Source organism: Erpetoichthys calabaricus, chromosome 4 (assembly GCF_900747795.2).
Source record: "Erpetoichthys calabaricus chromosome 4, fErpCal1.3, whole genome shotgun sequence".
Lineage (NCBI taxonomy): Eukaryota > Metazoa > Chordata > Cladistia > Polypteriformes > Polypteridae > Erpetoichthys > Erpetoichthys calabaricus.
The window spans coordinates 14,865,782-14,893,306 of record NC_041397.2 but is presented as its reverse complement, the minus strand read 5'-3'; the positions used below and the strand labels follow the sequence as shown (position 1 = coordinate 14,893,306).

The 27,525-nt window shown below is 42.8% G+C and overlaps 1 protein-coding gene across 12 annotated transcripts in view; it reads right to left on the bottom strand.

Moving 5' to 3' along the window:
* mcf2la (mcf.2 cell line derived transforming sequence-like a) overlaps positions 1-27,525 on the bottom strand; it is a 324,509-nt gene that overhangs the window by 101,093 nt on the left and 195,891 nt on the right. For all 12 annotated transcript variants that reach the window (XM_051926314.1, XM_051926317.1, XM_051926322.1 and 9 more), the window contains exon 3: positions 1,325-1,439. In XM_051926314.1, coding sequence (XP_051782274.1) covers positions 1,325-1,439 — 115 coding nt within the window. The remainder of the gene's footprint in view (positions 1-1,324; positions 1,440-27,525) is intronic.

Genomic DNA, 27,525 nt, shown 5'->3' with positions numbered 1-27,525 from the left:
GAGGTGTGTTTGGCCGACACTCAGTGGGGCTGAAGGAAGCAGTCGCTCCAGTTGAGCAACTTAGTAGCTGGAGTGACCAGTAGAAGTATCGACTTGACCGTTGCCAGGAGCGGGAGTCGAGGAGGCTTTGGGCAGGTGTAGTCCCAGCGTGAGCGCCTTGGCCGCTGGGAAATATCCCAAGTCTCGGTCCGGTTGGGAGCCCGACGAAGCCAAGGAACGGAGGACTACCGGACATGTTTGAAGGGCAGCTGATCCTGCAGGTAGGCGACTCTCCTGTAGAGCAGACCAGATGGGCGTAGCAGGGGAGCCGCCATGGAAGCAGAAGACACCGGGCTTGTGGTTTTAACATTACTTCCTGTGACATTTTACCTCGTGGTTTTTAGAAGAGTTTTTTCTATTTGATTTTAACCTCCACGTTTCATTTTATTGGATTATTTATTTATTTAAAGAAGACATTGAACTGCACAGCACTTTATTATAAACACTGTTTTGATTTGTCTTTTAATAAAAGCACTTTGCACTTATACATCATCCCCTTGCTCAATTGTTTATTGCCTCACTGTCTAGCTCATCGGTGACATTACCGACGGTGTTGGGTTCAAGGGCTCCCTAAAAGAAGAAGGGAGCATGGAGCCGAACCTGCATCGTCACAAAACTCCACACAGGGAGGACCCGCGAAGGGAACCCAAGTCTCCTTACTGCCCATCAATAAATATATATATTACCGATCTGCTTATTTTTGTGTCTCACCTCGTATTCTGACTTCTTCCTATTTGTCTTCAATCCTCTGTCTCCCAAAGGCCTTCTCCATTCTTTCAAGTTCCTCCCCACTTCATCATTGTTGGTGCTACACAACACATCAGCAAAAAGCCCGCACCAGGGAGATTGATCTTTCATCCAGTGACTCAACACATCCATAACCAGATCAAAGAGGTAAGGACTTCAAGACCACCCCTGGTGCAGACCTCCTCTAACTGGGATTTTGTCTGTTACCCAACACTGCTTTTAATCCCAAGTCCTCAGTCCCTCATACGTATCCTGGACAATCCTCACACACTTCTCTGTTCCTTCTTTCTCTTTCCTGCACCTCCAGACCTCTTGACATGGCACTCTATCATAAGCCTCCTCCAAATCAAAACACCATATGCAATCCTTTGCGTTTTTCTCGATGCTTCTCTATGAGATGTCTCAATGCAAAGACTACATCAGTTGTTCCACACTTCTTCTTCTTTCGGCTACTCCCGTTAGGGGTTGCCACAGTGGATAATATTGTCCGCATATTGGCAATGCAAATGACCAGCAGAAACATAAATGAGTCACTTGCCTTGGAATGCTGGTGAGGTATGTTAGCACATCATGGAACTCCTTGTCTTGGATATCCGCAAAGGCTGGGCACTCTGGAAAGGTGATGATTGGACAGCTGTTTTCTCCTCGGCCACCTAAAAAACACAACAGACATGGCACATCCATATTATTAAACGAGAATGGTAAACCGGGGGACCTGGGCCGTGGACGCAAAAGACGTAGTGCGCAGGCGCCACACAAAGCCCCCCTCCAACCAACGGAAAATAAGAAATGAGGTGCCGCGCCCATAGCACACAACAAAAAGGAGTCAGATGCAGACGCCACACAAACCCATGGCACACAGCGCCACACGAAGCCCATAGCACACGAAACGGGACGCACACAAAAAAGAGGATTCAGACCCACGACACACAAAGCCCCCCTCCACTAACAGAAATAGAAAATGAGGCAATGTGCCCCTAGCACACAAAAAAAAAAGGAGTCAGACGTGAGCGCCACACAAAGCCCATTGCACACGAAACGGGACAGACTACGGACATAGCACACGAAACGGGATGTACACAAAAGCACCCCTCCACTAACAGAAATAAGAAATGAGGCAACGCGCCCATATCACACAAAAAAGAGGAGTCAGACACAAGCCCCAAAGTGAAACGGGACAGACTACGGACGCCACACCCGGTCACCCATCGAGCCCGAGATTGAGGCTCAAGAACGGAAGAGCAACCAAAAACGAACACTCGAGATCATACAAAAACCCCACACATACGGACAACACAACATATTTGAATCAGATTATCCCCGCCTAACAGTGAAACAGGACAGTCTAAGGAGTCCACAAAACTTCACAAATCAAGCCCGAGATAGTACTGAAAAAGAGGACTCACACCCCCACACCACAGTTAAACGGGACAGACTACGGAGTCCTCAAAGGGTCACACATCAAACCCAACATATTACAGAAAGCGATTTGTGTTTCGGAAAACGGCAGATACTACGATAGAAGCATTCGCCTACAACTCGCATCTGAAATCAACGTACAGACTATACAGCACATTACACGTACTTCTAAAAAAAACGCACAAACGACGTCATGCATAAACAACAAGAGACCGGACTACAATACATATACAGGCGCGACACCTGATGGGTAATAATACGAAGAAACGAACAGTCCTATTAAACATACATCATCTGAACATGTTCAAACTATACAGCATAGGTGAATCTCATTACAATGATGCACTATTAACCGTACAACCGCAGAAAAGGCTCCATATTAACAGTGAGTGCGATCCTCCTTATTACTTATCCATATTACTAACGATAAAGAACAAACAAGTCATGAATTCACGATCACGGGTACAAAACGATACGGCTCAAGTAACGGGACCACACACACGAACCCGCATGAAAAAAAACAATAAACGTCAGCGCCTACAACGCGCTTCTGAAACCGCGGAAGAAAAAATGTCTCAGCTCCAAAAACGCATGTCACTCCTTATTCAAAATACTGGTCCCAATCACAGAAACATCGGTATCCACTATGAAAATGAACAGTAACAATGCACGTGACATCCGTCTTGCAAAACTTAATTATAGATGAATGTACAATGGCATCCAGTCACTTACTCAACACCATTGATAAACTTCTACAAACGTTGATGAATAATAATATTCCCTTTGGAGGAAAGGTACTTTTATTAGGAGGAGATTTTAGACAGTGCTTAGCTATTGTTCCACATGCCATGCGCTCAGCTATTGTTCAGTCCACCTTAAAATACGCGGACAATTGGCATTACTTTCAAAAGATACAGTTGGTACAAAACATGCGATGTCCACATCCAGAATATAACAATTGGTTATTACAACTGGGAGATGGAACACTCACCAATACAGATGGACTTCACCCAGATATTATTACAATTCCTCAAGCCTTTATCTGCAATGACATAGTTACAGAGATATTTGGAACAACAATCTCATTAGACCAAATACCCCTTTTAACACAACGGACTATATTATGTCCAACAAATATTAATGTTGATCACATAAATAACCAAGTCATTGCATTACTTCCTGGAGAGGCACAGCTCTTTCTAAGCTCTGACAAAGTTGACTCTGATGACGACAATGAACATCTGAATTTCCCCTTAAAATATTTGAACACTATTAACCCAGCCGGATTACCACAACACAATCTTAACCTTACAATCGGAACAATAATCATGCTATTAAGAGACCTTAACACTAAACAAGGTTTATGCAATGGTACACGTTTAGTCGTCAACACCATGACACACAATGTTATTGAAGCAAAAGTTCTTACAGGATCACATGCTAACAATACTGTTCTCATTCCTAGAATTGACCTTACAAGTTCTGACCTAGAATTACCTTTTACACTTAAACGGCGACAGTTCCCCATTAAACCTGCATTTGCCATGATCATCAACAAATCACAAGGACAAACCATGGACAAGGTTGGCATCTACCTCTCTGAGCCCGTTTTTGGACATGGACAACTTTATGTGGCCTTCTCACGAGTTCGACGTTCATCTGACGTTAAAGTTAAGGTTATACATGATCCATGCCAAGGAAAACTCATTCAAGGACAAGACACCATCTTTACTACTAATGTTGTGTACAAGGAAATTTTCCAATAAATCTTTACACTGTGCCATGCAGTTTATTCTTTGCTTCCTATATGCGTCATCTACACCTTCACACTATGCTATATCTCATACATACATCACACTATTTGTAATTACCCAACACCAGGGGTTGGCGAGCGAAGCAAGCAGGGGGCGGAGCCCCCTAGTGTGTGAAGAAAACAGAAGTTAAAAACATACATTGGATATGAGTCTGTAACAGCCAGTGTAAATTTATGGTACTTGTAGAAGTTAGTATTTTTTTAAATTCAGTTTTATTCTCTCAGTCATGTTCACACTCCCCCCGATCTGACACTACTAGTTTTCAAATAAAGACGTGCTATAACAGAGGTGAACTCAGATGAAGATGACGGATGCCCTCCCCACAAGAAACGTCCACTCCCACATAAGAACGATGCAGCTGTATCAGGCGTAAATGCAAAAGATGGCACCGTTTACATGCAGCAACAGGTCAAACCTGCTCTGGCCTTTCTATATACAGTAGTTCCATTGTGTTCTGAGACCACTCCAACCTGTAATTAATGTGGACCCCCAAGTACTTGTAGGAGTGGACCACCTCTACATCTACATCTTGAATAGTAAACCAGACATAGAGGCTCTTTCGTGCAGTGAAAGTCAATAAGCAGTTCCTTGGTTTTGCTGATGTTAAGATGCAGACAATTCTCTTTGCACCAAGAAACAAGGTCATCCACCTGACTCCTCTCCTCTGCCTCATCCCTCTTATCAGTACCCCCCATAAGTGCAGAATCATCTGAGAATTTCTGCAAGTGACATGACGTGCGGTTATATTTATAGTTGGAGGTGTACAGAGTGAAGAATAAAGCAGATAGGCCTGTTAAACTGGAATTCCTCAAACTGGTCCTCCCAGGAGGCAGTGTTGCACATGTTCCATGGGAGGTGGTCCAATCACTGTTGGACTCAGTGGTGGTATGGCAGCTGGGGTGGAGAAAATCTGACTGGAGATGTTAAAAATTGCAGGGCATTGTTGGGTTAACTTGATTAACGCATCTAATCAGTTTTGCAAGGAGATGTGAGTCAGTGTTACAGATTCACTCTGTACAATATTCGCAAGATCAGACCATATCTGACAGAGCATGCAGCAAAACCTCTGGTTTAAGCTTTGGTTTTGTCACTGGACCACTACAGTTCTCTGCTGGCAGGAGCAACGGCATTTGTCACCAAGCTGCTGCAGATGACTGAAAATGAAGCAGCATGTCTGTTGTTCAAACAGCTGAGGCAGGTACATGTTACTCCTGTCTTCAGATCACTACACTGGTGTCCTGTAGCAGCACCTATGAAGTTCAGACACTTGATGCTTACCTACAGAGTTGTCAGTGGATCTGCACCTATATATATGGAGACACTTGTGAGGTCTTAGAGCTCATTCATACTTCACGCGCAGAACGCGTACACGCATGTATCAAGGCTGCCACGCGTTCCCAGCATTCATTTGACGCGTCCTCTGAGCAGGTCCTCAGAAATTAACGTGACGCATTTGCAAGTTGCAGTACCAGCAAAAAGTCGAGGGGCGCAGTGTGATAAAAGTCGGAATGTGACGCCAGAGTCTCTGTTTACTATCTACATGTGACAGAAAGTCGCTATGTGGATTCTAGTTGGATTGATGTGCAAGCTTCGATGTTTGATGAATAGTTCAATGTAGTGAAGCAAACTGCCAACATACAGATGTATTCGTGGTGCTTTTATATTCCAGCGTCGCATATTCCCGATCGTAATGACACGATACATTTTAAAAGTCTCACATACCATCTTTTGTGCTGTCTTTTTTTTCTGGGGCTTCCTCCCAACCTGACAGGTGCAGCAAAGAGCAATAGATCACAACAAAGAACACATTAAATGTATGATATTCCAACTCTCTGCACATTTAGAATCCTCAGATTTATACTTGATATCACTTTCATGATGAAATGCATTAAACTCTATATGTTACATTTTACAGATAAATTGTTAATTTCATTTAAATACTGTTAATAATTACACACATGGGGGTGACACGGTGGCGGAGCGGTAGCACTGCTGTCTCGCAGGGAGTCACATCGCTGATATTCCCTGCCTGGAGTTTCCATGTTTTCCTGCTGGGTTTCCTCAGTGTGCTCCGGTTTCCTTCCAAAGATATGCAGATTTCGTGACACTAACATGATGCCAGTGTGCATGTGAGTGCTTGTATTCATCTTGCGATGAGCTGAAGACCCATCTAGGGATTGTTTCTGCCTTGTGCCCAATGCTAGCTGGAATGGCCACATCCCTGGATTGATGGATTTAATCATTAAACATCCTTTTCAGAGTTATTTCGGCAAGGTGTCATCAGAATTTAATGGGTGTTCAAGGCAAATCACAACACAGCGAAGCCGAACCTGTTCGCACTGTGATGATATCTCGCACTAATCCTCACAGGTGGCACAGTGGTAGTGCTGCTGCTTTACAGTAAGGAGATTGTGGGTTCACTTCCCGGGTCTTCCCTGTGTGGAAAGCACTTTGAGTAGTGAGAAAAGCGCTACATAAATGTAAAGAATTATTATTATTATTGTTATTGCCACCTGGTGGATTCCTCCAGATTTACATAAAGTATGCTCGCAAGTATAAACAGTAAAACGCTTGCGTAGCAGGAGCGTCCACAGCAGATGCGTCACATGAAGCATAAATCCGGCCTTATGCTCCTTCTTGACCACTCAGATCAACTGATGAATGGCATCTCAGCATGATATCAAATCTCAGTCCAGACTCTCATCACATGTAGGTCCTAGCTGGTGGAACGAGGTGCCCACCTCCATTCAAAAGTCTGACTCTCTCAATGTGTTCAAGAAGCACTTGAAGACCCTCTTGTTTGGTGAATTTCTGTGTAACTAATATTGGCTACTAGGTTTTTGTAAATCTGGGACTTGTATTTTCCTTTGTACTCTTGTCCCCAAACAGTCCCCAGACTGATGTTACCCGATTATGTTGACCTCTTTTGTAAGCTGTTTTTGATAAAAGTGCTTGCTAAGCAAACAAATGTAAATGTAACGTAAATGCTCTAGTGTGCTGTTCATTCCCTATACAAATGCAGTGAGGGTTGTGTCCAAATACTTGCTGTTAAGTCGAATTCATTCACCGTGGATGTTCAAGTTTGGGTCTCGTCACCATCCCTGTTTGTGGTTTTTATGGGCAGGATATTAAGGTGCAACCAAGGACATGAGGGTGTCCAGTTGGGGAGGGCATCACTGCTTTATGTAGATGGTGTTGTCCTCTTTCCCACTTCTGATTATTACCTTCATACACACTCGAGTGATTTGTTGCCGAGTGTGAAGGAGATGAGGTGAGGATCAGCCCCTACAAGGCTGAGGTCATGTTTCTTCTTTGGAAGCAGAGTGGATTGCTCTCTCCAGGTAATTCAGGGGAAAACTGCCTTAATGGACATGTTCAAGTATCTCGAGATCTTGTTTATGAGTGATGGAAAAAAGGGAGAGTGAGACTGACAAGTGGATTAGAACTGAGGCAGCTGTTCCACAGGTGCTGTACTGGTCCAAGATGGTGAAACGGGAGCTGAGGCTAAAGACAAAACTGTCGGTTTACTGTCCTCACTTATGGTCACACACTGCGGATAACGACTAAAAGAATGAGATCACAGATACAGGGTGGCACACAAAAAACCGAACCGTCTCTGACCAGCTGACTTGAGCTATTATACTGGCAGTTGCCATCATGATCGCAGAGCCTCGTTGTTGCGACGGGGTCAGAAGCTCCAACTGTGCATTAGTAAGGAAGCTGTGAGCCAGTGGGTACAGACGTGCGTGAAAGAGATCCGAAAGATGTATTCTCTGCAACAGAGGATTGGAATAGTGGAGGCGTATGTGTCTACCGGTTCTTTTAAGGAAATGCGGGACATTTTCGCACAGAAGTTTCCTGGTGTAAACCAACCAGCAAAGAGTAGTATTCATGAGTTGGTAACGAAATGGCGTAAGATTGGGTCAGTTGCAAACTGCAAAGGAATCAGGCCCAGTCCATTCGTACACCTGCGGTCATAGCAGATATTCAGAAACGGATGGCCGGAAGCCAACGTAAATTGGCACAACAAGCGAATGTTTCGCGCTGGTCTTGTCTACGTGTGTTGCACTCACTACAAATGAAGCTGTACAGAATGACTTGTGTCCAAGAAAAGAAGGACGATGACAAGAAAAAACGTGTATTTTATTGCATGTGGTGCCTTCAAACAATTGCAATTGAATTTTTATATTGCATATCTTGCATTTCGTGTACGAGCTAAGAAACGTACGTCGACGTTGGAGTAGGAGATGGTTCAGTTTTTCGTGTACCACCTGGTATAAGCGGCAGTGACGCAGGCTGGCTAGGCTGATGCTCCATGATAGGGTGAGAAGCTCAGCGATCCAGAAGAGTCTCAGAGTAGAGTCCTTACTTCTCCGGATTGGTACTCTGGATGTGTTGTAAGGATACTCCCCCTAGAGCTGCTCTGGGCACATTCTCACACAGCAAAGACCCAGTGGCAGACCCAGGACACACTGGAGGAAATACATCTCTTGCCTGACTTGGGAATGTTTGGGAATTCCCCAGAAAGAGCTGGAATCTGTAGTTGGGGAAAGAAAGGCCTGGGCTTACCTGTCTGGCCTGCTGCTATGTAGCATGACCCTCACCAGGAAAAGTGGTTAGGAAAATGAGAGGAGACTGAGCTTACTCGAAAACAATTAAGATGCTATGTGTTTTACAAAGAACACTAAACATGACCTAAGAGAGACTAATCATCTATAATGAACTACAGTGGCAGGAGCATCATGCTGTGCAGATACTTCTCCTAAGCCAGGGTGGCGGGAGGTTTTCATTCTAACCCTTTTCCCAATCAGCGAGATGTTTTCACTGCTAAGTGGGTTGAAATCAACTCAGACCTCAGCGTTAATGTTTGCAGTGCACCATGCAATGCTCACGTCTCTGCTATATGCCATTTGGTATGGGATCTGTTAACGCACTGTTAATGCTTGTGATGCACCATCTGTTGGAATGATAAATGCAAAGCATTTTATAACCATAAATGTTTGTGATGCGCCCTTCATTTTAATAGCCCTGTTTTTAAGTATTCAGTCCCCTCAATTGACCCCAAAGTGGTTAATGACCAGTAAAATTGAAGGCCTTACCAGCTCTTCTTTATAGTCCAGACAGCACTCTGATTTGATCAGTACCTTCTGTGGCCCACACTGTTCTAGTGCTTCCTAACACCATACAGCTCTTGAAATGAGCTCACCACCTGACCAAAAGTTCTCAGTTAATGACAAGTGAAAGGCAATGCTTGAGCCCCCCTGAAAAAACTTGCAATTAATGAAACCCAGACAGTTCTTTGTTGATCAACAGCACATCCCAAACCCCTGCCATATCTGTAAATTAGTATCTAACACCTTCTAGAGGTCAAGCATCTCTCAGTGGCTAACCAGGGCCTCATGTACCTGACTAGTACCTCTCAGAGCCCAGACGGAATAACACCACTCAGAAGTGTCTGAAACCCATGTGGCTGCAATTCACTTCTTTGCATCTTATGTGGACTGATCCTCTTCCTCTTTCTTCACAAAACGGGTTTTCCATTTTTTATGACCTGACAACATTGGGTTTCTAACCCTAACTCACTGTTTAGCACACACTGGTGCTGCCTTTGAAGTCTGAGAGCTGAGAATTTCTTTTCAGTTACAAAGCAACACACGCTCTGCTGCTTTCCAGCCCTCAAGCATTTACTGTATTCAAAGGCGAGGCTGGAAATAAATACAGCCAAGGCATTCACAAGTCACGCTGCTCCTCTTTTTCTCAGCTAACATCACTTTCAAGATAGTGAGACATGACAGGTTAGCAGTTTCATTGTGTATGCTTAAACAATGGATCAAAATGGATAAAAGATGAAGAGAAAAAAAAACCAGGCAGAACAATTTTAAAATTGAAAGAGCAATAAAAAAGAATAGTAGAAAACAGCAGCACTCTGTGATAAAACAAGTCTTCGGCCTTAATTTAAATGTTAAGACTAGTGGGGTTTCCGGAGTTTGGATGTCCTGTAGCTAAAGGCTCTACAAGCCAATTAAAAGAGCAGGCTCAGTTATGGGACGCACACTAGACCGCCTGAAGGTCGTAGCAACGGAGAGAATTAAAACAGAACGGAGCTGAGGGCCATTATGAGCAACGCTGCACATCCTCTCTGTGACACAACAACACTGAGGACTTTCAGACTTCCTTAAAACCAACAGCAATACACCTGTATGGCTCCTCACCGTGACTGTGACTGCCGTGTCAGATATTTCCTTTATTTTTTTTTTTTTGCTTTACAATTATTTTGGTGAGTGTTCATCTCAAAGTGTCTCTGCATATTAATTTATTTACAAGCTTATCTACCTATAAATGCATTTATTTATTTAAAGGGCTTCTGTAAAAAGACATACTTCCCCCAGGGGACAAATACAGTTCATTTGTTTGTTCTTTTTTCTTTCTTTCTAGCTATTATATAACAACAACAACATTTATTTATATAGCACATTTTCCCTATCTATCTATCGATTATATAGTGCCTTTCCTATCTATCTATCTTATAGTGCATTTCAAATTTATCTATTGTAAAAGATAGCCTGGCCACAGACAGACACAACACATATGGTTTATTTACAATATTTACAGTCTAGTTCCACCAACTCATACACAACTACTCACTCCTTTTCCTCTCTTCGGCCGCCTCCACTCCTCCCTCGCAAGCTACGTGTTCCTCCTCCCGACTCCGGCTTTCCGAAAGGAGTGAGGCGGCCCCTTTTATAACGCCCCGGATGTGCTCTGAGTTGGTATTCCGGCAACACTTCCTGATGTGGCGGAAGTGCTGTTCTCCAGGGCTCGGGAACCATCCAGATGCCCCCTGGGGTTGGCCACAGACCCCCACAGGTCCTTAATGGAAATCAGGGGGCTGCCCTTTTAAGCCCAGTGGAGATATTGCCCCTCTCCCGGCCCTTCCCTGCTCCAGGCGTCATGGTGGGGCAAGGTGCCTGGTCGTTTGCCACACTATCTATCTATCATATAGTGCCCTTCATATCTATCTATCTATCATATAGTGCCTTTCATATCTATCTATCATATACTGCCTTTCATACCTATCTATCTAGCTATCATATACTGCCTTTCAAATCTATCTACTGTATCATAAAGTGCCTTTTATATCTATCTATCGATCTATCATATACTGCCTTTCATATCGATCTATCAATCTATCATATAGTGCCTTTCATATCTATCTATCTATCGATCTATCATATACTGCCTTTCATATCTATTTATCGATCTATCATATAGTGCCTTTCATATCTATCTATCTACCGATCTATCATATACTGCCTTTATATCTATCTATCGATCTATCATATAGTGCCTTTTATATCTATCTATCTATCTATCTATCTATCTATCTATCTATCTATCTATCTATCTATCTATCTATCAATTAGTGCCTTATCTATCTATCTATCTATCTATCTACAGTATCTATCTATCTATTAATCTATCATATAGTGCCTTTCATATCTATCTATTTATCATATACTGCCTTTCAAATCTATCTACTGTATCATAAAATGCCTTTTATATCTATCTATCTATCTATCTATCTATCTATCTATCTATCTATCTATCTATCATATAGTGCCTTTTATATCTATCTATCAATCTTTCATATAGTGCCTTATCTATCTATCTATCTATCTATCTATCTATCTATCTATCTATCTATCTATCTATCTATCTATCTATCTATCTATCTATCATATAGTGCCTTTAATATCTATCTATCTATCAATCATATACTGCCTTTCATATCTATCTATCTATCATATAGTGCCTTTTATATCTATCGATCTATCTATCTCCTTGTATTTTAAGGAGGCCTGCTTCTTCAGATAAGATGATTTGTATTTTCTAATAAAAAATATATATATACACTTTAATAGAGATTTGTCGGGCTAATACAGTGGAACATTTTAAAAAAACTGCTAAAAACCCATTTTTTAATATGGCTTTTTTGTATCTATGTTTTAGATGTACTCTTAATAGACTACAGAGGCCTACAAATAATCATACTGTTCTGAGATTTGCAATCTTTACTAATCTCTACTAATCTCTGCTTTTCTGTTCTGGTTTTTCTGTGGTGGTGTTTTGTGCTCGCCACCAGCAGACTGAGACACTGTGCAGCACCTGTGATACCTGAGTAAAAGCGGGTGCCCCAGCTGTCCACTGCATACAGTAGAATCCTCTGGGACGAAGCCTGGAAACAATGAAGAATAACTAAAGCACATTTAAGTTAAACAGAATGCCCAGTGGAGGCTGGGTGGTCCTTTGGTCTTGGAACCCCTGCAGATTTGTTTTTTTTTTTCCCAGCTTAACTGGAGTTTTTTTTTTTTGATCTCCTCACGAGACTCATCTTTTGAGACTTACATCATGATACTGTAAATAAAGACACTACCCTAACTACTAATTATATATCTATGTTTTATAAGACTGTTTGAATTTTTTCCTTTGTTACTTATTCATTATGATTCTTACCTAATCTTGTTTTTTCTTCTCTTGTAACTTTCTTTATGACGTCCTGTACAGAAAGCACTTTGAGCCACATTCTTTGTATGAAAATGTTCTGTACAAATAAATGTTGTTGTTGCTACATTCTTGTTTAACGAGGTGCCGGAGAGCGGTGATGCTGTGTGTATTCTGTACATGTGACGATTCCATTACTACTAGCACCAGTGCTGTATGATCAGAGGAGCAGTCACAGCACTCCTGGGCACATCTGAAATTGTTGGCAGTGGATGGCTACAAGTACTCATAGACACAGCCCAATGGGAATCTTGCTTCTTCACATGTGACATCATCAGTGGTGGGCATTAACTCATTCAGGGCAGATGTCGACTTTTGTCGAAATTCAGGGGTAGGGGACGGTAATCAGGTGTAAACTGTGACAAAACTCGCCACTATGTTTTAGTTCCCCTCTCTTTAAAATTAGCTTCGTTGATTTGACCGAGATTTCCTGCATGTGCATAAGTAGCAAAGAGCAAACAACATCTAAAAAGGCATCGACATCTGCTGAAAGACCAAATTGAACAAGCAAAGTAAAATGCTCTGTGGGCAACGTTTTGTGTATCGAATCACTGAATCAGACTCTGAGTTGCAAGTGATCTGGGGATCGAAAACAAAATGGAGGGACAAGCATCAGCTGATCGAGGTGCTGAACGTGTTTGTGTAGCTGATACGCCTACGCCAGCATTCACCTTTTAAGGCCCACCACTCGCGATGACAAGAGATACAAACCAGATTGCGTTACACTGCGACTGCTACTGCTATGCAAGGGCAGCCAGCCAATTGTGGACTCCTGCTGGTCATTGAGCTGCCCCCTTGCCTGTTAGAGACCCCAAACAGATGGCGACAGCAGCCACGGCACACAGCACAAGATGATGTATGTTGATTTATGTGTGAAACCACTGCTTTGTGTGCTTTTCAGAAAAAGTTTTTTGAAAAAAAAATATTCAGCCCTCAAAGAGTTAAGGGAGCACAGTTGCCAGTTACAGCATGAACATGTCCTAGTTTTTCCTTTTTTCCTCAAAACTTTGCCAGCTCTATTACAAAGACAAAAATCCATATATAGAATTTTTTACTAGTTTAACATAAACAAAGTATATTCCCTTTGTAGGGAAAAAAATGGAAGAGACCTTGAGAAATACATATACAGTATATATATAGAATTTTTTACTAGTGTAACATACACAATCTCATTCATTTTGATGGATTTTGATGCACATAGCAATTATATTTAGTGAACAACCCGCTGAATTCTCTTTGCCTCAAGTTTAGTAAAAACACCAAATGCCAATAAAGGTCGGAAGGCCACTCCTTTGAATGTGACACCTGAAGAGGTAAAGCACAGGTTAAGCAGCTTAACTGAAAAGCATTTAGTGAAGGGGGTTTCTGTTGGTGACTAATACAATACAATTTATTTTTGTAGAGCCCAAAATCATACAAGGAGTCCTGCAATGGGCTTTAACAGGCCCTGCCTTTTGATAGCCCCGCAGCCTTGACTCTCTAAGACAAGGAAAAACTCCCAAAAAACCTTTGTAGGGAAAAAAAAAATGGAAGAGACTTTGAGAAATATATTATATATATATATATATATATATATATATATATATAGGCGGCACAGTGGCGCAGTGGGTAGCGCTGCTGCCTCGCAGTTGGGAGATCTGGGGACCTGGGTTCGCTTCCCGGGTCCTCCCTGCGTGGAGTTTGCATGTTCTCCCCGTGTCTGCGTGGGTTTCCTCCGGGCGCTCCGGTTTCCTCCCACAGTCCAAAGACATGCAGGTTAGGTGGATGGGCGATTCTAAATTGGCCCTAGTGTGTGCTTGGTGTGTGGGTGTGTTTGTGTGTGTCCTGCGGTGGGTTGGCACCCTGCCCAGGATTGGTTCCCTGCCTTGTGCCCTGTGTTGGCTGGGATTGGCTCTAGCAGACCCCCGTGACCCTGTGTTCAGATTCGGCGGGTTGGAAAATGGATGGATATATATAGAGTGCATCCGGAAAGTATTCACAGCGCATCACTTTTTCCACATTTTGTTATGTTACAGCTTTATTCCAAAATGGATTACAGTAATCCCTCGCTATATCGCGCTTCACCTTTCGCGGCTTCACTCTATCGCAGATTTTATATGTAAGCATATTTAAATATATATCGCGAATTTTTTGCTGTTTCGCGGATTTCTGCAGACAATGGGTCAGTTAATTTCTGGTACATGCTTCCTCAGTTGGTTTGCCCAGTTGATTTCATACAAGGAACACTATTGGCAGATGGCTGAGAAGCTACCCAGCTTACTTTTCTCTCTCTCTCTCTCTCTTGCACTGACATTCTTTGATCCTGATGTAGGGGCTGTTCGCACACCTAGACGATACGGACGCTCGTCTAAAAATGCTGAAAGATTATCTTCACGTTGCTCCCTTCTGTGCAGCTGCTTCGTGAAGCGACATGCTGCACGGTGCTTCGCATACTTAAAAGCACGAAGGGCACGTATTGATTTTTGATTGTTTGTTTTTATCTCTCTCTCTCTTTCTCTGCTCCTGACGGAGGGGGTGTGAGCTGCCGCCTTCAACAGCCTTGTGCCGGTGGTGCTTCGCATACTTAAAAGCCAAACAGCCCTATTGATTTGTTTGCTTTTCTCTATCTCTCTGACATTATCTGCTCCTGACGTGCACTCCTTTGAAGAGGAAGATATGTTTGCATTCTTTTAATTGTGAGATGGAACTGTCATCTCTGTCTTGTCATGAAGCACAGTTTAAACTTTTGAAAAAGAGACAAATGTTTGTTTGCAGTGTTTGAATAACGTTCCTGTCTCTCTACAACCTCCTGTGTTTCTGCGCAAATCTGTGACCCAAGCATGACAATATAAAAACAACCATATAAACATATGGTTTCTACTTCGCGGATTTTCACTTTTCGCGGGTGGCTCTGGAACACAACCCCCGTGATGGAGGGATTACTGTAAATTCATTTTTTTCCTCAGAATTCTACACACAACACCCCATAATGACAACGTGAAAAAAGTTTACTTGATGTTTTTGGAAATTTATTAAAAATAAAAAAATTGAGAAAGCACATGTACATAAGTATTCACAGCCTTTGCCATGAAGCTCAAAATTGAGCTCAGGTGCATCCTGTTTCCCCTGATCATCCTTGAGATGTTTCTGCAGCATAATTGGAGTCCACCTGTGGTACATTCAGTTGACTGGACATGATTTGGAAAGGCACACACCTGTCTATATAAGGTCCCACAGTTGACAGTTCATGTCAGAGCACAAACCAAGCATGAAGTCAAAGGAATTGTCTGTAGACCTCCGAGACAGGATTGTCTCGAGGCACAAATCTGGGGAAGGTTACAGAAAAATTTCTGCTGCTTTGAAGGTCCCAATGAGCACAGTGGCCTCCATCATCCGTAAGTGGAAGAAATTTGAAACCACCAGGACTCTTCCCAGAGCTGGCCGGCCATCTAAACTGAGCGATCGGGGAAGAAGGGCCTTAGTCAGGGAGGTGACCAAGAACCCGATGGTCACTCTGTCAGAGCTCCAGAGGTCTTCTGTGGAGAGAGGAGAACCTTCCAGAAGGACAACCATCTCTGCAGCAATCCACCAACCAGACCTGTATGGTAGAGTGGCCAGACGGACGCCACTCCTTAGTAAAAGGCACATGGCTGCCCGCCTGGAGTTTGCCCTGAAGGACTCTCAGACCATGAGAAAGAAAATTCTCTGGTCTGATGAGACAAAGATTGAACTCTTTGGTGTGAATGCCAGGCGTCACGTTTGGAGGAAACCAGGCACCGCTCATCACCAGGCCAATACCATCCCTACAGTGAAGCATGGTGGTGGCAGCATCATGCTGTGGGGATGTTTTTCAGCGGCAGGGACTGGGAGACTAGTCAGGATAAAGGAAAAGATGACTACAGCAATGTACAGAGACATCCTGGATGAAAACCTGCTCCAGAGCGCTCTTGACCTCAGACTGGGGCGACGGTTCATCTTTCAGCAGGACAACGACCCTGAGCACACAGCCAAGATATCAAAGGAGTGGCTTCAGGACGACTCTGTGAATGTCCTTGAGTGGCCCAGCCAGAGCCCAGACTTGAATCCGATTGAACATCTCTGGAGAGATCTTAAAATGGCTGTGCACCGACGCTTCCCATCCAACCTGATGGAGCTTGAGAGGTGCTGCAAAGAGGAATGGGCGAAACTGGCCAAGGATAGGTGTGCCAAGCTTGTGGCATCATATTCAAAAAGACTTGAGGCTGTAATTGCTGCCAAAGGTGCATTGACAAAGTATTGAGCAAAGGCTGTGAATACTTATGTACATGTGCTTTCTCAATTGTTTTATTTTTAATAAATTTGCAAAAACCTCAAGTAAACTTTTTTCATGTTGTCATTATGGGGTGTTGTGTGTAGAATTCTGAGGAAAAAAATGAATTTAATCCATTTTGGAATAAGGCTGTAACATAACAAAATGTGGAAAAAGTGATGCGCTGTGAATACTTTCCGGATGCACTGTGTATGTATATATATATATATATATATAATTTTTTTTTATTAGTGTAACATAAACAATCTCATTCATTGTGATGGATTTTGATGCACATAGCAATTATATTGAGTGAACAACCCGCTGAATTCTCTTTGCCTCAAGTTTGGCAAAAACGTCAAATGCCAAAAAAGTCAATTGGGAAGGAAAAACTGAACTAATTATGAATGCATTATAATGGTGCGATGGTCTTTTAAGCGTCCCTGAGGACTAAGAAAGCATCTGCCAACTATGCTGGACAAATAATGTCTAACAACGACGTGACTTAAATCTGATATTTTGTCTTAATGTGACACAAATCTGATGTTTTCAGGGCTGTGTGGACACAGAAATCCATCCATCCATCATTAAACCTGCTATATCCTAACACAGGGTCAATCCCAGTCAGCATAGGGTGCAAGGCAGGAACAAATCCCAGGCAGGGCGCTAGCCCACCACAGGGCACACACACCCACACACCAAGCACACACTAGGGACAATTTAGGATCACCAATGCACCTAACCTGCATGTCTTTGGACTGTGAGAGGAAACCCATGCAGACACAGAGAGAACATACAAACTCCACGCAGGGAGGACCCAGGAAGTGAACCCTGGTCTCCTAACTGCGAGGCAGCAGCGCTACCGCTGCGCCACCGTGCCGCCCCACAAATATCCAATCTTTTTAAATCAGATTTGAGTCACTTTCTTTAGTCGTCCCAGACCGGATACCCATGTGACATGAAAGAGAGCAGTCACATCGGAATTCAGGTGATTTTTTTTTTTTGCCTACACGTATGGGTTAAGTCAGGGGTGTTAAACTCCGGGCCTGGAGGGCTGCAGTGGCTGCAGATTTTCATTCCAACCCTTTTCCTGATCAGTGACCAGTTTTCACGGCTAATTAAATTCTTCTTCCCTTCATTTTAATAGCTCTGTTTTTAAGGATTCAATCCCCTCAATTAATTCTTTTCTTCATTAAATGACAGCCAAACAGAAATCAGATATCAAACAAGCCAACAGATGACTAGCTAAATTGGGGCCTCAAAACTCCAACCAATTTCACTCCAATCACTTTCTTAATGAGAAGACGATTCGTGCTGTTAATTAAACCCATTATTTAACTCCATGGCTTGTTGCTGCTCTCACTCTGCCACAGCAGACATTTCTAAAACGGGTTCATTTTTCTGTTTTTTCTAAGAACACCGTCAAAATGTTTTGGTGAGCCGAGAGATCAATCTTATTTTATTTTCAGATATTGTGTGATGGGCACAGATGAGCTGGTCATGTGGCAGCTCGTTTTCTGTCTCATTATTGTTTGGCTAAGAGGCCTGAGTCAAGTTAATTAAAATTAAGGCAAAAGAAGTTTTTTAGCAGCAAAAACTGGTCACTAATTAAGAAGATGGTTAGAATGAAAAACTGCAGCCACTGCGGCCCTTCAGGACCGGAGTTTGACACCCGTGGGTTAAGTGCTGCCATCATCAGCCAGCATCGGCAGTGAAGCAGAACGGCAACAGAGGAAAGCTACAGCTGTGACAACAGTCATGGACTCCAAAGTGTAGAAGCCATTAGAGGTATCTGAAGAAGCAAGGAGACCCACCTGAAGAATCACAAATACCTGTGACAGCAATTGTCCCAAGCTGTATGGTGTCCTGAAATCGGGGGACCGTGTAGAAGAAGTGATGTGTTGACCAAAATGTCTGCAAATCCCCTTCAATGAAAGTCTGCAATGTGAACTTTAATTACATCTGAATTGTTTGATTTGTGATTTTAAACTGTGAAGCAGAGGAGTACAGCAATGAAAAATGTGTCTTTGTCCCAAACATGATGCAGGGCACTGTGTGACGTAACCATTTGTCTACCCTGGGCATGTGGTACATCGGCAGGTACCGGAAGAAGAAGCATCCTCCACACATGACATTCACTTGCAGCTTGCATTTAGTCACAGAGAACTGAAATGGCCAATACAAAAAACAAAAAAAACATTTTTTTTGGCCTGACAACATGGTGCTATTGAGAGTATTGACAGCGTTTTAAAAAGTCTGTTTTCTGGCATTAAAAACACTCAGGGTGAAGTGGACGCAAGATGAAAATGGAGACTTAATGTGTGTGCTTTTAAATAAAAATGTAGTAGCGTGGACGTAGCTTCAGTCATGCTCATAGCTGATGCTCTCATGGCAGCATTCTGAATGTGGCTTAACTGAGCCTGGAGGCTGCAACACTCCTGCGCTGAAGTTCACTAAACCTGTCATGTGTGTTGCTTGCATGTCTTCTCATATTATCCTCAGCACCAGGGCTCCAGAAAAATATTCAAAACCTAAGAAAGGTCGGAAGGCCACTCCTTTGAATGTGACACTTCAAGTGGTAAAGCACAGGTAAGCAGCTTAATTAAAAAGCATTTAGTGAAGGGGGTCTGCGTTGGTGACTAATACAATACAATTTATTTTTGTACAACACAGAATCACACAAGGTGTGTCGCAATGGGCTATAACACCTGCCTTTTGACAGCCCCAGCCCCCAAAAATCCCCCGAACCCCCGCCTTGACTCTTTAAGAAGACAACGAAAAACTCTCAAAAAAAAACCTTTGTCAGGAAAAAAATGGAAGAAACATTGAGAAAGGCAGTTCAAAGAGAGACCCCTTTCCAGGTAGGCTGGGCGTGCAGTGGGTGTCTAAAAAAGGGGGTTAATGCAATACAATACAGTAATCCCTCGCTATATCGCGCTTCGACTTTCGCGGCTTCACTCTATCGCGGATTTTATTTGTAAGCATATTTAAATATATATCGCGGATTTTTCACTGGTTCGTGGGTTTCAGTGGACAATGGGTCTTTTAATTTCTGGTACATGCTTCCTCAGTTGGTTTGCCCAGTTGATTTCATACAAGGGACGCTATTGGCAGATGGCTGAGAAGCTACCCAATCAGAGCACGTATTACGTATTAAATAAAACTCCTCAAATATATTGTGAGCAGGGGGGCTGTTCTTACCCCTAGAGGATACGGCCGCTCCTCAAAAAACGCTGAAAGATTACCTTCACATTGCTCCCTTTCTTGCTGGGCTTCCTTGCAGCTGCTTTGTCAAGCAACATGCTTTCCGCACAGTGCTTCGTATACTTAAAAGCTGGAATAGGATGTATTGATTTTTGATTGTTTGCTTTTCTCTCGTGGGCGGCACGGTGGCGCAGTGGGTAGCGCTGCTGCCTCGCAGGTGGGAGACCTGGGGGCCTGGGTTCGCTTCCCTGGTCCTCCCTGCGTGGAGTTTGCATGTTCTCCCCGTGTGTGTGTGGGTTTCCTCCGGGCGCTCCGGTTTCCTCCCACAGTCCAAAGACATGCAGGTTAGGTGGATTGGTGATTCTAAATTGGCCCTAGTGTGTGCTTGGTGTGTGGGTGTGTGTCCTGCGGTGGGTTGGCACCCTGCCCAGGATTGTTTCCTGCCTTGTGCCCTGTGTTGGCTGGGATTGGCTCCAGCAGACCCCCGTGACCCTGTGTTCGGATTCAGCGGGTTGGAAAATGGATGGATGGATGGATGCTTTTCTCTCTCTCTCTCACTCTCTCTGACATTCTCTGCTCCTGACGGAGGGGGTGTGAGCAGAGGGGCTGTTTGCACCCTGGCCTAGAGGATACAGATGCTCCTCTAAAAAATGCTGAAAGGCTACCTTTACATTGTACATCCTTGCAGCTGCTTTGTCCAGTGGTGCTTCGCATACTTAAAAGCCCAAACAGCCCTATTGATTTTTGTTTGCTTTTTTCTCTTTCTCTCTCTGATGCGCACTCCTTTGAAGAGGAAGATATGTTTGCATTCTTTTAATTGTGAGACGGAACTGTCATCTCTGTCTTGTAATGGAGCACAGTTTAAACTTTTGAAAAAGAGACAAATGTTTGTTTGCAGTGTTTGAATAAAGTTCCTGTCTCTCTACAACCTCCTGTGTTTCTGTGCAAATCTGTGACCCAAGCATGACAATATAAAAATAACCATATAAACAAATGGTTTCTACTTCACAGATTTTCACCTTTCGCAGGGGGTACTGGAATGCAACCCCCGCGATTGAGGAGGGATTACTGTACACAGAACAGAACACAAGTAATCCTCGATACAGTATACCGTATATGCTCCAATAGAGGCCACTGGCGTTTATTTGCAAAACTAGCCTTGGCTCCCAGCACTTAATAGAGACCAGCTGCTATTAGAGACCGGCTATTAATAATAGTAATAATTCATTACATTTATATAGTGATTTTCTCAGTACTCATTATTAACAAAAACCTTCAGAACACAATATTTTTTCGCACGTGTCGGTACAGGTAGGTACACAAAAATATCGGCTAATATTACAAACAGCTACTTTATTTGAATTTCACATGCTGCATAAGACTGTTAAAGATAAATGGCAATATCTTTCTGTACCTTTCGCTGCTGTTCATCGTCCAAATCCGCAATGGCGGCTTCATTGTTGTCCAGTTCACTATCGTCTTCCTCTTCTTCCAGGTTTGTCACGACACTTTGAATTCTTGCCGCCGATAATTTCTCTCTTCCTTCAAAACACGGCTGATTTTCTTTGAGGCAATGAATTAATGAATCCTCACTGCCGTCAGCAGAATTGGTGATGCCACAATTTTTGAAAGATTCCCGAATCATTTCATTTGAGATTTCATCCCATGCACACATGATCCATGTCCCCATCAGACGTTGTGAAGGTGCGCGCAAATTTCCGCCTTGTGTGAGTTCTTTGTCATTGTCACCTGCCATCCAATTTTCATAGAATGCTCTGATCTTGTCCTTGAAAGATCTGTTCCATGAAACGTCTGCTAGCTGGACATATTTTGTGCAACCTCCTGGAACGACTGCTGTGTCCATGTTGTACTTTTTGAGCTCCAGTTTGATGTTTGCACTGATATGGCAACTATAAGAGTCCCAAACCAGAAGTCTCTTGTGGAATGAAAATTTCCCACAAACTTTTTGCAGCCATTTGATTGTGAGATCTTCGTTCATCCATCCATCTTGGTAACAAGTTATGATGGCTCCTTGAAGTTGAACATCTTGCTGCACCCTAGTCACTTCTCGTATTCCGCGTCAAAATTTGATGAACGGCTAACGTAAAATGATCTTTCTCATGGCCAGTAGTTTTGATAGAGACTGTTTTTGCTCTGCTGGGATGAACAGTTGTCTCACCCGGCATGTCAAACCAAACTGATGTCTCATCCATTCCAATAATGTTGCATTCTCGGATACCTTTGGTCATCTGCAACTGAGAAATCCACATCACAAAAGAAACAACTTTGTCAATCAGTTTATCTGGATCTTTTTGAGCCACAGTTGTTTTTCGTCTGAGAGATAACGAATTATGCTCCATAAATTTTTGCAACCAGCCGGAACTCGCAACAAAAGTCTCCTTTCTCTTGGATTCTTCATCAATCTCGGTATTGAAAATCAGTTTAGCTCATTCACGAATCATCTTTCTGGAAACGCAGACGGATTTTCGCAGCTGCTCGAGAATCCAGGACAATACACGGTCTTCAAGTTCTTCACTAACTTCCTTGGTTCCTCCTCCTTCTAACCGCTTTCTGCTTGCACCTTTGTCAACTTTCGCAGGCACAGGACTCTCATATTGTTTCTTCTACTCTTTGATTGTTTTCGGATCAACACCATAATGAGGAGCGGCCGCTTCACCAGAAGTTTCTTTCGCGTATTCCACCGCACGAATCTTAAAGGCAATGTCAAATGACTGTTTTGGTGGTATTTTGGAAGGCAATGTACTGTAGATCGACACAACCGTATAGGTTAAAAAACTGCTATGGTAAACTCTGCTGACCCACTACTGGCACCGTCCTCGTGCACAGCTTCTTCCAAAATGAGACAGTTTTAGAAACCGGTATATCTGTATTTCTTATATATGCAACGTGCTGACATGCACATGTATTAAACATGTCTATAAAGATACAGGCACTTACAATGTACGCTAGTAGGCAAATATCAAAGACCAGGCCACTGTTAGAGACTGGCTATTATTTGGCCACGTATCCTCTGAAGCCTGGTGCTTATTAGAGACCAGCGATAATAAGAGACTCTGCGTTTATTGGAGCATAAACGGTAATAATGCAATAGAAATATTGCTAATAGTCTAACGTTATTATTAAACTCATTCTGTCCATTTTTATGTATTATGGTGTAATTCGAACAGAAAAGGGGGTAGTTTTTGGAACCAGGGAATGCTTAAAAATATTTTCTATTTAAATTAATGGTAATTGGGTGTTCAGGTTATGAAAATTCATGTTATAATGGTTTCAAGCTAAAAAGCAGAGGATGACTGCATGTATAAGCAAACCTATTTCTAATGGACATTTGCATGCAGGTTGGGAGCACATTCGAACTACTGACATGAAGAAGCAAAACTACATACACAACTGACTCTGAAATACACACTATAATAAGAGAAATAATCAGCACGGTCCAAGGTAGGGCTGTGGAGTCAGCAAACAAGATCTTCGACTTCAACTCAGACTCCAACTCCTCAATATATAAGTACCACTTCTCGATGTATGGTACCACCAACTCGAACTCCTTAATTTATGTTACCACTGACTCCGACTCCTCAATTTATGGTACCACTTCTCAATGTATGGTACCACTGACTCGGACTCCTTCATTTATGTTACCACTGACCCTGACTCCTCAATTTATGGTACCACTTCTCAATGTATGGTACCACCGACTTGGACTCCTTAATTTATGTTACCACTGACTGCGACTCCTTAATTTATGGTACCACTGACTCGGACTCCTTAATTTATGTTACCACTTTATCTGACTCCTCAATTTATGGTACCAGCGACTCGGACTCCTCAATTTATGTTACCACTGACCCTGACTCCTCAATTTATGTTACCACTTCTCAATGTATGGTACCAGCAACTCGAACTCCTTAATTTATGTTACCACTTTATCTGACTCCTCAATTTATGGTACCAGCGACTCGGACTCCTCAATTTATGTTACCACTGACCCTGACTCCTCAATTTATGTTACCACTTCTCAATGTATGGTACCAGCAACTCGAACTCCTTAATTTATTTTACCACTTTATCCGACTCCTCAATTTATGGTACCAGCGACTCGGACTCTTTACTTTATGTTACCACCAACTTGGACTCCTCAATTTATGTTACCACTGACCCTGACTCCTCAATTTCTGGTACCACCAACTCCAACTCCTCCATTTTCAATTAGACTATTTTTACTATGTTGTTTGATAGCATACAACATGAAGAATATAAGGCATTTCATCACTGCCAGTGTGAAGTATCAGGCTAATTTTTAGCACTATAAACTATTCAAGTTCGGGTTTAAAGGCTACAGCAATGTGGTTGTGGCTTACAAACATGAAGTAACACTAAACATAAGACTAAACTTGCAGAATTAAAAAAGTTTTATTTTTAAGAAAAATAGTTCAATCGAATTAGTATATACTACCGGTCAAAAGTTTTTGAACACCTCAGTTTTTGCAGTTTTTCTTCAAATGTAATCGGTTGAAATGCAACGAATGACCTAAAATGGTCAAAAGCTAAGAAGCAAACTGCAAGAGGTTTAAATTTAAAATTTACAGAGGAAAAAAATGAAAAAAGGACATTTCAGAATATTACAAATGGGCCTTCTTCAGGGAATAACTAATCACTTACAACCTACAGATGTTCTTCAGCAATTAAAGTAAATGAAGCCTTGCATACAATTTGCACAGGTGTCCCAACTTCTGAGGATTACTTAAAAACCCTCTGTGTGTCTTAAAGCAGAGTTGGAACTGACTGTGTTACTACACCCTCTGAAGTACTACTTGGACAATATGAAAGTGATAATGGCAAGAAAACGTCAATTAACAAATAAAATGAGACAGAGCATCACTAGCCATAGAAGTGTAGGCCTTTCATTTAGAGAAATTGCAAAAACAAATCAAAGTGTCAGTTAGTCCAGTGGTGTCCTACACAATCCAAAGGCAACTGGAAACTGGAAGAAACTCCCAATAGGAAGAGATCTGGCAGAGCCAGTCACAAGCCAATCAGAAGACAAGTTTCTGAGGGTCACCTGCTTACAGGATTACAGGTGCCTCATAGCACCACAACTTCAAGAACAGCTTAACTCTTTCAGGGCTGATGTCAACTTTTGTCGAAATTCAGGGGTAGAGGACGTTAATCGGACTTGGAATTTGATGCAAGTGATCTGGAGATGGAGGTCAAAAACAAAAGTGAGGTAACAGCATCGGCTGATCGGTCCCCAGCTGAATGTGGTGCTGAACACATTCGTGTAGCTGATACGCCTACAGCAGCGTTTGCCTGGGAGAACCACCACTTATGATGACAAGAGGTACAAACCATATTGCATCACACTGCAACTGCCACCACTGCCCACCTGCTGTGCGAAGACAGCAAGGCAGCCAGCCCACCGTACATTCCTGCTGGCCATCGAGGCACCCCTGCACAGCCACTGCTGCAAAGATGCCGAATATGCGTCAACAGCTGCACAGTTTTATGTTGAATTATGTATGAAACCATTGCTTTCTGTGCTTTTCAGAAAACTGAGTTTTTGGAAAACATATTCAGCCCTCAAAGAGTTAAAAGTGCAGATCGATAAAGGGAAGTGTCAGTTTGTACTGTGAAGAGGAGACTTTGTGCTCCAGATTTGACAGGGCGAGTGGCAATAAGAAAGCCATTCCTTAAAGAACAAAGTAGGGGGCCTTGAAATACCGACTGTGGACTACTGTAGACTGAAAGAAAGTCTTATGGGCTGATGAATCCAAATTTGAAATTTTTAGATCACGCAGGGTATTTGTACACCATTGAGTTGAAGATGTGATGGTTCCTCAGTGTGTGACACCAACTGTCAAACATGGAGGAAGAGGTGTGATGGCCTGGGGTTCTTTTATTGAAGGCAGAGCTGGTGACTGGCACAGTGAGTTGGCATTCTGAATCACAATGGTTATCACAGCATTTTGCAGCACAACACAATACCTTCTGGTCTGTGTCAAGTAGGTCAGACATTCATCCTACAGTAAGACGATGACCCAAACCATACCTCCAGGCTATGTCTGAACTAGACATTAAACTGTGTGCATTTCCATAAAAACTGAAAAAACGGTGGTGTTCCAAAATTTTTAACTGGTAGTGTATGTGAAATTGGAATTTTTAAAACATCATATTATAATTTACATTTAGTCAGAGTCAGTAAGAACGACTTGGACTCCAATAACCCAATAATTGCTTCTGACACCGACTCTGACTACACAGCTTTGGGGTGAAGGTGAGGTGTAAATTAAGTGGGGATCTTCCCTGTAGTATACTTCTAGGTAATGCCCAAGTACTCTCATGTTTCAGTCAAACTCGATTTCTCAACCTTCAATCCTTCAAGATACATATCTCAGTGTCCAGTTCTAGCTTGGGATCAGCCAGGGATGGTCCTGTTGTATGCTTATAGCTTTACTGCTCCATCCAGTTCTTCACGTAGTGTACGTTTGCTGAATGTTGGCTCCTTTCTAAATATATCCTTGTTAGATTCACTGCCTCAAGACTTCCTTGTCCAGCTCAAGACTGTTACATTCAGTCAAGCCAAAGTGCAGTGATTCTTGGGCTGATTTTTAGATATTATTCTATTCTGCGGTATGAGTGACAGATGCATTCAACGTGGAAGTGGAATTACATCAGGGATCAGCTCTGAGCCCTTTCTTAATTCCAATGGTGATGGACAGGTTGACCAACGAGATTAGACAGGAGTCCCTGTGGACTATGATGTTTGCTGATGACATTGTGATCTGTAGTGAGAGTAGTGAGCAGGCTGAGGAGACCCTGGAGAGGTGGAGATATGCTCTAGAGAGGAGAGGAATGAAGGTCAGTAGGACCACCACAACAGAATACATGTGTGTGAATGACAGGGAGGTCAGTGGAATGGTGAGGATGCAAGGAGTAGAGTTGGTGAAGGTGGATGAATTAAAATACTTGGGATCAACAGTACATAGTAATGGGGATTGTGGAAGAGAAGTGAAAAAGAGAGTGCAGGCAGGGTGGAATGGGTGGAGAAGAGTGTCAAGAGTGATTTGTGACAGACGGATATCAGCAAGAGTGAAAGGGAAGGTCCACAGGACAGTAGTGAGACCAGCTCTGTTGAGACAGAGCTGGAGGTGGCAGAGTTAAAGATGCTAAGATTTGCATTGGGTGTGACGAGGATGGATAGGATTAGAAATGAGGCCATTAGAGGGTCAGCTCAGGTTGGACGGTTGGGAGACAAAGTCAGAGAAGCGAGATTGCATTGGTTTAGACATGTGCAGAGGAGAGATGCTGGGTTTATTGGGAGAAGGATGCGAAGATAGAGCTGCTAGGAAAGAGGAAGTTCTAAGAGAAGGCTTATGGATGTGGTGAGAGAGGACATGCAGGTGATGGGTGTGACAGAGCAAGATGATGAAGACAGGAAGATATGGGACAAGA